This window comes from Rhinopithecus bieti, unplaced genomic scaffold (genome assembly GCF_001698545.2).
Source record: "Rhinopithecus bieti isolate Rb0 unplaced genomic scaffold, ASM169854v2 scaffold_32107, whole genome shotgun sequence".
Taxonomy (NCBI): Eukaryota; Metazoa; Chordata; class Mammalia; order Primates; family Cercopithecidae; genus Rhinopithecus; species Rhinopithecus bieti.
In genome coordinates, this window is record NW_016813884.1 from 173,728 (window position 1) to 184,557 (window position 10,830).

Below are 10,830 nucleotides of genomic sequence, written 5' to 3' on the forward strand. Positions count from 1 at the left end.
GTGAACTGCATGGAAGAAGGACTGGGATAGTGCCCAACTAATGAAGATCCTTCAGACCAGACCAGACTCAGCAGCGATCTGCCCCTCATCCGCAGTGGCTCCTGGGGCCAGTCAAGGTTTTGGGACCAAACACATAGGTGCTTGGCGGTTTCGCGAGGTTGCCGGCAAGACCCCTTGAGGTGCCGAGTCCTGGGCCGCCCCTCCAGGGCTGGCCAGCAGGGGGCAGCGCGGCTCTGAGCGTGGAGGCCAGAACTGGTCCGCGCCGGCAGGGTCAGACTCACTCAGTGCCCAGTTGGGTTCCCGGGCCTCGAAGTTCTAGGCCGCACAGGACCCAGGAGCGTTCCCGGAGGAGGTGGGGATGGGGCGGTGAAAGCCGAGAGCGTTTTAACTCCTTCATCCCCTGCCGCTTTCTCAGCCAGCAGGGCCCGGCTTGAGGCTGGGATTTTTGGTCCCTGCAGCAGGGAAGCTTATAGTCCAGTTGTCATCCGCCGCCGCTGCGCTCCGGGAGCTGAAGCTGGAGAGGCCATCCTGCGCTTGGGAAAGGCCGCGGGCGCCACCGCCTGCGCAGTCCGGCGGTCAGGGCGCCGGAGCTGGGGGAGCTCCGCCTCGCCCCAAGGAGGAGAGCCCTGGAGGCCTGGCTTCTAATTGTGGGAAAATTAGACACCCCAGGGAAGGTTCAGCTTATGGAGGGCGAACTCGAATTTCTCCTCCTAAGCGTCCCGGGCCTCCCAGGGCGCCCGCCCCCACCATTCCTGACAAGGCTTTAAAATTGTAGGGAATCTTCGCGGTTGTAGAGCCACGATCCTAGGAGAGGACAAGTCCCAAGCAGAGAATGGTGTCTGAGGGATCCTAAGGGAGGGAGTGATGTTGGTTTGGGGTTCCTGGGAGGCAGCGGTCATTGTGTATTTGCACCCGAGTGTTGAGACCCCGGGAACGGGAAACAGCACAGCTCTGAGGCTCTGTGAGGGCGGGTCTTTCCCACCCCCAAGCCAGAGGCCAGGAGGGAGGCCTTTGGTTAGGGTGGGGAACCACATTCTCTTCTCTTCTTGCACCCTAGGCGATCTCAGCACTCAGAGACGCTGTCTCAGCACCCAGAGACTCTGGGATTTCTCACGGGCGGTGTTCTGCTCTCAGGATTAGGTTCTTTGTAAACTCACAGCCCTTTAGAGGTGAGGAGTGGGAAGGCTGAGACCCTACCCCCGAGGCGGAGCAGAAAAGTAAGAAAATCAATACATGGTGGGGCAGAGGCAGACCTACCCGGGAGAGAGAACGTTTCTCCACCCATCTCAGCCCTGTCATCCTAATACGACGGGGTGGTAGGAGGGGGACACGCTGGCCTCCAGCAGAGAAATGTGGTCCTCTCAAAGAGAGGATCCACCCGGTTTCCTGCGTTTAGGAGGGAAATTACCTATCCTGCAATGCCTGTAAAATAACCGTTTATTTATTAGTTAAAAAAAAAAAAAAAAAACTCCAGTGATAAATGTCCGTTACCGATGGTCAGCATAAAGTGCCAATCGCAATATAACGCCCGGCTCCTGGCTGGCTGCTCCCTCGCAGTGTCGCGGCAGCGGAGGCCAGGCCCCCTGCAGACCCAGGCCTGAGGTCCCCGCCCTGCTGTCCGAGTCCCGGAGCCCACGGACGCCGGCTGAGCCGCAAGAGTTGGGAGGGGGCGCTCCTGCCCCGCGGTCCCTGGGGCGGGAGGCTGAAGCAGATACAGGGATTACACTTTTGCAGGCTCCGGGGGAGGAGGCAGGGGCTGGAGGAGGAGGTGGGAGCTGCCAGTGCTAAGGACTTCTTTGCCTCTCCCCTCACCCCTCACTCTCTGCAGTCAGAGTTACAAGCTTATATGGTCAAAGACAAAAATAAAAAAGAAAATGTATAAAATAACAATAGAAAAAGTAATACTTCTGGGAGAGGCGCCGCTGCGGCTCCGCGGAGCTTTCGTTCTTTTCTTAATGCAGTTTCCCTTCCGCCACGTGAGTACCGCCTTTTGGCCAAGAGTTTAGCCGCGTCCTAGGGGAGCAGCCGGGACGGTCGGGGTCGCGGCCCCGGGCGGGGCTCTGAAGTGCCGCGTGCGCCAGGGACCCAGGGGACAATGTTGGAGAGGTGGAAGGTCCCAAGCGAGCGCCTCTCCCGCTGCCCGCCAGAGTCAGGCTTCTGGTCCCTCTGGAGGAGAGGGCCACTGGGCCCAGGGTCCTTGTGACCCAGAGGCTCTATTTAGCATTTGATCTTGGAGGTTTTGAGCTCCTTCACCTGTGAGTGTAGCGTCTTGTGGACAGCGAGAGTCCTGGACTGGCAGAATCCTTTCCCGCACTCTTGACACTTGAAGGGCTTCTCTTTGGAGTGAATATATCTGAGGGCAGAAACAGAGAGTTCATCCTTGCAAAATGATGCAATGTTATAAACAGTTGCCCAACTCCCCCCCCCACCCCCCCCCACCCCACTGCTATGGGGCACTTGCCCTCAAAGGAAAAGTGTATAGTCAGTACCAAGTGTGGATGGGACAAAATGTTGATTGGGGATGGAGTGGGGAGGTAAAGGAGATGCTTTAGCAAAGTCTGATCCTTAAACAGGCTCAGCCACCTGTTTAAGGTGCCTTCCTGGTGGGCAGGAGGGGCAAACTTGGCCTCCTTACAAGGTCAACACTGAAGATGAGTAAAGGGAGCTGGGGGTCGGACAATTTGCTCGACCTGCACTGTCGAGGATGGTAGCCACTAGCATGTGTGCTTATTAAAATTAATATTACTTAAAATTAAATAAAACTAAATTAGTTTCTCAGGTGCACTATTACATTTCAAGTACTTAACTGTCACATGTGTCACATGTCACATTTCCTTCATGGCAGAAACTTCTATTGGACACCCCTGAAAATGGAGGAAGTGGGGCGGAGGATGCTGTGTGCTTGTCTGGAGCTCACGGAGACCTCACTTAATCTTGGGTCCTGTTTATTCCTACATTTCCTGAACCCATGCTCCAAAACCTAACCCTGGGTCTCCTAGGCTTTCTTTCTTGATTTTAAAGAATTCCCTGAAGCTCTAGAGGCTTGGAGCCAGTAGGGGGTCTCAAGAACCTCATTAGGGAGGAAGATGGTGAGGCCAGAGGCAGAGAGCTCTCTCTTGGGCCACGCGCAGTGCCGCACCTGTGGTCCCGTAGGTGGTCTTGCCTCCGGAAGGCTTTGTGGCAGATGTCACAGGTGTAGGGCCGCTCGTCGGTGTGCGTCCGCTCATGGATAAGTAGGTTGTAGGACTTGGTGAAGTGGCGGCCACAGAACTTGCAGACGAACTCCTTCTTGGTCTTGGAAGGCAGACGTCCCCTTGTGGGCTTCTTTTCTGGAGACAGCTTGGTCACATCTAGGAGGGCACCCAGCCCACCCCCAGGGGAGCCTGGGCCCTCCCCGCGGCCAAGCTTGGCCGGATCTTCTTGCGTTGCGGCCAAGGCCAGGTTGGCGAAATCAAAGCGCGGCTTGGTCTTGAGCGCTGGAACGCTGCCTCCAGCGGTGATCTCCGGCTTGGGTTGAATGACATGAGGGAACCAGGGAAAGGCGGGCAGCTGGAAGCGCGCGTCCACCAAGCTGGACACCGTGCCCGGCACTTTGGAGAAAGAAGAGCGTGGCAAGTGCATGGCCGGGTAGCCCAGCGTCCACTGGTGCAGGTGCACAGCGTGCAACGCGCTGAAACCATACAGGTTGGGCAGATGGTCCGAAGGCACTGTGGGCAGGCCGTTCACTGCCTGAAGGAAGGAGTAGTTGGTGAGCTGCAGGGAAGGGTGGATGGGCACCGGCGCCGGTAAGGTTTTGCTGCCCATTTCGGCAGTGGCAGTGGCTTCCCAATCCGGATCTGCAAAGAAAAGAAAGCAGGGGTGTGGAGAGGAATAAAGAAGTTCAGCGTGGGTCGCCTTACTCCTGAATTTCAGCCCAGCCACACCCTCTCCTCACACCCAGCGCAGGAGCTAAGAGTCTAAGACCCCACTCCCAAAACCCACTGCCCTCACAAAGAAGGTGGGAATGTAAGATGCAGGGGAGCCCTCTTTTCAGAACCCTCTTTGGTCTGAAGGCTCCCTCCAAATGGCCTCTGGCAGAGTCACACAGCTTGAGAGAGGGAAGGGTCTACTGTATACAAGACACTGAGAAAAAAACAAGCACAGGGAAACTGCCTGTCCTGTAGAAACTGACAGCCAGGTAAGCTTGGGTCAACGTAGAATCACAATCTCCTGCAAAGATAACAGGAGCTGGGGAACACACTTACACATTCATTTGCAGATAAACACAGAAATGCACATGTGGATTCACACATTCTGAGGCAGAACTGACAAGGTGCAAAGACTGGGACAACCAGTGTTTTATAGCACAACACTGACTTTAAAAAAAAATTCAGTAACCCCTGCATCACACACACGATCACATAGCATCCATGAAGAGCCTCACAGACAACACACATACACAGACACACAAATGCATGCACGTCCTAGCTCCCGTTCGTTAAGGTCTTCTGGCTGACCTTCGATTTGGCTTCCAGAAGCCCTGTCATCTTTCTCCTCAAAACCCTCAACTTTGACCTTAAATCTGCTTCCCTGCCTTAATATAAGTGAAATCTGTTGGCTTCACTCTCTGAAGCTGCTTGTGGACTGACTCTCTGCCTTGCCTTAGCCCTTGGGGACCACTTTGCTTTCAAGGAGGGTGCTAATATCCACATTCATTTACTCTGTCGAACAATTGCAGTAACAAACAAGGGGGCATTAGTGCCCTCACTCCCCCAAAGAGAAAGGGAGTTGGGTCTTTGGGTTGTCCGCATATTCTTGTGTGTAGTGAGCCCTGGGCAGGTGGGTATGCCTATAGGCAAGAACACTGAGGCCAGGCCTCCATTCTTGTGGTCTATGTACCTCCAACTGCAAGGTCGGAGAGCTTGAGCAAGGCCAGAGGAAAGCCACACTGAAGTCACCAGAGGCTGGCATCTCCAGACCTTCTTGGCCATGGTCTTCAGCCTCCATGGAGACATCTGAGCTCTGCAAAAATGCTTTTCATCTCTACCTCCCAGACACTCCTAACTCAGATGTGTCCAGTGGAGGAAAGAACAGGGTGAGCAAAGTCTAAACTGTCAGGGAGCCTTGGGAAGCCCAAGCACTGAACTTCTGGCTCTTAGCTGGGGGCTACTTAAGAAGTCATTGTCACAGCAGGGTCCTTGGGACTCCCTTCTCTCTTGCCCAGCCTCAATCCCCTGCTGTTGACTTCTTCCTTTACCCTTCGGTACTCTCCTCTTCCTAGGTCATTTCCTCTGACATGGAGTAATCTCCCTTCCCTGGGATGCACTGGCCTCTGCTCTGCTCCCTAGTTTGGTGTGCCTCCTCCCCAGGTTGAGCTGACCCTCAGCCCAGGGCAAGGCCCAGGCATAGTCTCCTCTACCTTTCGCTGCAGCCAGGCTTTCAAAGCCTGGCTCTGTCCAGGGATGTGCAGTGCCTTTTCCCAGGAGGTATGAGGACAATGTTGACCCAGGAAAACCTTTTCTCCTGGAAGCTGGCAAGGGGGCCACTGGCTGTGTGGTGGGACCTAAGGAAAGAGGCCTTCCTGGAAATGGGGTGTAAAAACACCATGAGCTGGCAGCGATTTGCCTGCGCAGTTTAAATTAGCACTGGGATACAAACCGCTGCAATGAATTTAGCCTCAGGGCGAGAGGAGGCACATTATCTGCATGATCTGGCCTCTGAAGCAGAGCACTGGTCCCGCCGGCAACGCCGTGGCTTCAGCAACGGTCATCTCTACTGCGCCAAGCCAAGTTCGGGTCGTGCCCGGGACAAACTGAGACTATCCCAGAGCTCGGACACAAGGAGAAATAAAATTCAAATTGGGCCAGAGAGGAAGCTGGGACCCATTTGGGTTGGGGAAGGGGAAGAGGAAGGAGGAGAAGCCTCGCTAACTTCAAAGGTCAGTCTGGACTTAGGGGAGATGGGGGCTCTTTGAATTGCTGTCACTTCTTCTTCCCTTCCAGGCGCTGGAAATCAGATCCTCATCTCCGGGTACCAGAGCCCAATGGGTGCCGCGAAGGCCTCCTCCTGCTCCTCTGGGTGCTTGGCTTATCCAAGGCCAAGCCAGCGGCCGTGGCTGTGGGACTCTGGGCTGCACACTAGTCCGAACCCGCTCCGTGCCTGGGTGGGAGAAACCACCAACCTCGCTAGGCCTTTCCTCGCCTTCTTCCTGGGAGCCAAGACCGGAGCCGTCTTGGGCTCCGTAGGGGGTGCCGGGAAGGGGGAATGCTTGCAGCTATAATGGTTCCTGGGAGCCAACCTTTCCGGGCTGTCTGCCCGATCTTGTTTTCCCCAACGCTAAATTTATTTTCTTCCGCGGCCCAGCCCGTTCCTTGTTTTCTGAAGCATTCGGAAGCCAGGGCTCCCCAGGCTCCCGCCAAGTACTTTCCCCTGGACGAAATTCGTTCGAAACGTGGCTCTTTACACTAGTATCAAGAATGGGCCGAAAGCACGATCCGGTTTCAGGAGGTCAGCTAAGAGAAAAACAGTCTCACCCTAGCCCCTCCAGCCAGAAAGGATGAGCGAGCCCTCGACCCCTCGGGCTCCGGAACCCCAGGGCAAATACTTTCGATCTTTAAACACAGGATGGAAAACCCTTCCCCGGGCTAAGCATCCATTCCTCAAACAGCTTGGGCCTCGGGACCTGGGGGAAAGAATAAGGGGACCCGACCACGCACAGCAGACGCAATTCGCGCTCGGGATCCCGGGTCCCTGCGCAGTGCGGGCACTCGCGTTCCTCGCGCGGTGGAGCGCCAATCCCAGGTCTGCCGCCAGTCCTATGCCGGGCATTAATGAAGTGTGCAGAGTCTATTAAAGTGGTTTATTTGGGGCTAATTGAGCGTGAGCAAGTTAACTGCTTGCATTAATGAGGACGGGAGCGAACTCCACGAGCTTGCGCCTGGGGGAGCCCAGAAGAAACCCAAGAAAATCAGCCTTGACATCGAATCTCCAATGAGTGGTGACAGGCGTCCGGACCCCTGTGAAGAGGACTGACCGCACCGGATACTTCTGTAGCATTCTCCCAACAAACGAGATCTAAGGAACCCATCGGTAAGGCGGCCATCCGGCTGCACTTAAATGTCCTCTGCGTCCTCGGCGATCCATTCCCCAATCTTAATAAAACAGCAGTTACCTCGAGGAGCCTGGGATGGAACATCTACCCGCCGCCGGTCGCTGCTAGTCCCCTCCAGCCCTTCTCTTCCCTAGGGGGCTGTGAACCTGGGACACCCTAGCCTTGCACGTGGTTTTGTTCCCCAGAGCCAATGCGCAGCTCTTAGCCTGGGTGAAATTAACCAAATTGTGGCAACAAAGAAACCCTCGCGGCTACTTTACACACTGAGAGCCCAACCCGCTACCGCCTGAGCTGCTGAAAAAGGACTAAACGTGGTTTTTCATTCTTATCCGAGACATTTCGGAGGAGAAATTAGTTCAGCAGGCAGGCCCTCACCCCTTTCCCCTTCTTTCTCTCCTGACGGCTGGATTAGCGGACAGTCAGGGGAGTAACAGAACTTTTCCAATCCCCAGCCCGGAGACACTGCGGCTCCACAGAGTTTCCACTAGTGCTGTGTTTGAGTCTGGAAGTGGAAAGCAGTCCTTGCGCCCCACAGCATTGCCTCCCTGCACCAGGACAATCAAGGGTTCCGCTCCAGGCCTTGACGACACAGAGCAATCATCCTATGGAGAATATCCCTAAGTCAGAGCGCAAGTGCCAGGCGGGGTTCAGACTCGCGGCCCTGCGCTCTCGGTTCTAGTCGGCCTCATACCAGAGCGCAACTCCTCAAAAGACAAACTTGAACGAAAGCGCTACCGGGCTGGGGCATGCACCTGTCCCTGGCGCGGTCTGCTGCGGCTGTGGCCATTCACTCCCTCTCCCTTCCTTCTTCGTCAGCCGAGGCGTCAGCCAGAGATAGGAGCGCGTCTCGGGAAAGTTTGTGCCCGCTGAAGTTGCTCTGGTTTCTTAAAGGGGGCCCGCATATTGACTTTCAAAGTCCGTGGGCACCTCGCCCGGGATTCCGCAGAGCCGGGCGGGCTGGCGGCAGTAGCTGAGGCCCGCCCCCTCAATCCCCGGCGGTCAGAGACCGAGGACCCCGCGCGGGAAGTCCTGAGCCAGCACCCCCAACCACCCTGCTCTCACTTTCACAAAAGTCCTGCAGCATTCGTCTGTCAAGAGCTTCCTTGGGGGCATTGAGAGAGAGGAGACACCCGCCGCGCAGTGACAAGGAACCTGGGAGTCCTGCCCGCATTCGCCTTGCTGAGCCCGGGCGCCCAGGACTGCAATTACCTTGTTCCGCAGAGATCCCGGGGCTGAGCACGTCTCTGGGGTTTTAGCTGAAGGGGACTGGGGAAGCCGGAGGCGCTGGAGCCCACAGGCCCCCCTGGAGCTCTAGAGTCCCGACTCCTCTCCTGCCGCGGGGACTCTAAGCGCCGGACACGCGGGAGCGAGCGCTCAGCAGCCCCGGGTCCTGCCCGCCCGGGATGGTGAGCCTCGCTCGCAGCTCCCTCGCTGGGTCTGAACCAGGAGCAGCTGAGAACGTGCCGGGGAGAGGCCGAGCTCCGACTCACTCATCCCTTAGCACCGAGCCGCCTACTTATTTTAATCCACCACCCTCCCTCCTCCACCACCCCACCCCGCCCCTTGCCTCAGGATTCCTCCCCTCCCTCCCCTGCCCCCCAACCCTGCCATGCGCCTGCGCAATGAAAGACAAAGTTTTTGCTGACCCGGGCAGCAGACTTTGGCAGCTGCACTCGCTTGGACCCGGCCTCTCCCAACCTGCGTCCCCTCCTCTTCAGTCCCGCGCGACCCCTTCTGCCTTTTTGGGTCCAGAGGGGCACGCCTGGCGCGCTGGAGGAAACGGTCCCTAGCAGATGAGAGCGGGCTGGCACCGCACGTTTCGAGGTCCTATACTTGGACTCCTAGGACACAGCCCGTGCTCTTTGGGAGAAGGGAGGGAGGGAGGGGCTGTAGCTCTGTGCACCGGGATCCTTACACCGCGGCTTGGGTTTCAACCCACTTTGGCGCCTGACAGAGTCGCCTCTCCTCCCAGAATCTCTTTCCAGAGGCAGCAGACCCGAGTGTGGAGCAGCTCCTGCACATCCAAGCGTGCTCGGGGCCAGGGTGTTAACCCAGGCAGCGCTGGTTAATTCCTGGTGCGGGAGGGCCAGGGTCACCGAAGCAAGCGAGCTGTAACGTCCGAGTGCTTATGGCCGACCCCAGACCCTAAGTTCTGGAGTCCAGTAGAAAGAACAAAGAGTAGTGAAAGGTCAGGAAAGTTATTTTCCTGGGGCTCAGAATTCTCTGAGATTTCACCCTAATACACGGTGGCACTCTCTACTCACATACTTGTTTTAGGATGGATGGGAGTTTAGAGAGCTGCACTGGCAAGCCAGCTGAGCTGCAAAGTTGTCAGTTCCAGGGCCTCTGAGTCAAGGAGCTGGTTCAGGTAGAGTCCTTAATCGGAAAGGAATCAGAGTCTGGACATTAAAAATTCTGTCTTCATTGCCTAGGCTTTATGGAGGGTACCAACACCCCCTTGACTACTCATCTCTGAAAGCTGACCTCCGGCTGACCCCAGCCCAATCCCTGCCTAATGCCTTTCTGGAATACCCTTCCAGGCCTTGGGTTTGGCACAGGAGGCGTCTCTGGTTTCCCAGGACTTGAGTGGGTCCAGATCACAAAACTGCACTCTCTGCCTTTGCCCCAGAGTTGCTGCTGAGTGACCCTTGGAGCTGGAGCCTAGCTTCCGTGGGTCCTTAAGTATTGGTACTGCCTCTCCCCCAAGGAGTTTCTGCTATCTCCAGCTTTGGTTTTCAAATCTGATTTTCTTGGGAGGTGAAGAAGGTTGTAATACCTGACCTAGGGAGATGGTCATGGAGACCCCCCTCCCCCAAAGGCATAGTTGAATGAGGGTTTCCTTATATCCCTAGGCCTTTAGAACAGAATCTAGCCTCTAACTCCTGGGTAACTTTGTCTTGTTTGAGGAGGAGTAAGAGAGGATGCAATATTTGCTGCAGCGAACCTTCTTACCCAGTGCCTCAGGTCAGTGCAGAAGTAAGAGATTCACATAAGTTTGTCCATGCTCCTGGAATCTTACCAGTTGCTAGGAAGCAGTGACATTCTTGCTAGAGTGAGAACCCTTGGAAGAGAAGGGAACTGAGATCACACCTCCTTCCTAGAGATTCCAGAACAGCAAGCTTCAAGAGCAAGGAAAGGCCTGGAGGGAAAGTCTACAAAGGCCAATGCTGAACTTTGCTGGCTTCCACCTGGGACACAGGGAGTGTGCTTGTTCCAGCCTCAGTCTCTCCAAAGCTTGGGTAATCTCCATTACCAGCAGCAAAAGTTAAGAAGGAAAAAATAATGCCCACACAATAGGGCCTCTGGCTGTGCAGATCACTTAGGAACAGTGGCTGGTCATTCAGGTGGGATGGAACCTCCTGGGGCGTAAATACCCAATCTTCTGCTATGCACCCCTCACAGCTCAACTGGGCTTCTTTTATGTTTCCCTTTGTCTTTCTCTTCTAAAACAGGGCTCTTGACCAATATGCCTCAGGACTTCCAGAAAGCTCTAAGTAGTAGGATCCCTAGAGAGCTCTTGGAGAGAAAGTGTCCCTGATCTTAAAGAAGAAACTTGCAACCAAATTGTTTCACCACTGCTTTGACAGATTATCTTGAAAACTGATCCTGACTCAGGTCTCTAGACCTCAGTGGATGTAGAGGTCTCTAGACCTCAGTGGATGTAGAGCAGGGTGTTGGAAGCAAGGTTGGTGTTGGTCCCCCAGGCTGTGCCTCCCAGAGGAATCAGGACCACCTCTGTC

The 10,830-nt window shown here is 55.6% G+C and overlaps 1 protein-coding gene across 1 annotated transcript; it reads right to left on the reverse strand.

Moving 5' to 3' along the window:
* Positions 1-1,419: 1,419 nt before the first annotated feature.
* On the reverse strand, positions 1,420-8,892 carry OSR1 (odd-skipped related transcription factor 1). The gene is given in 5 exon segments (XM_017849003.1): positions 1,420-2,118; positions 2,121-2,240; positions 2,242-2,353; positions 3,140-3,836; positions 8,737-8,892. Coding segments are annotated over 4 exon segments (1,002 nt in total). The 5' UTR covers positions 3,805-3,836; positions 8,737-8,892; the 3' UTR covers positions 1,420-2,013.
* Positions 8,893-10,830: the final 1,938 nt, after the last annotated feature.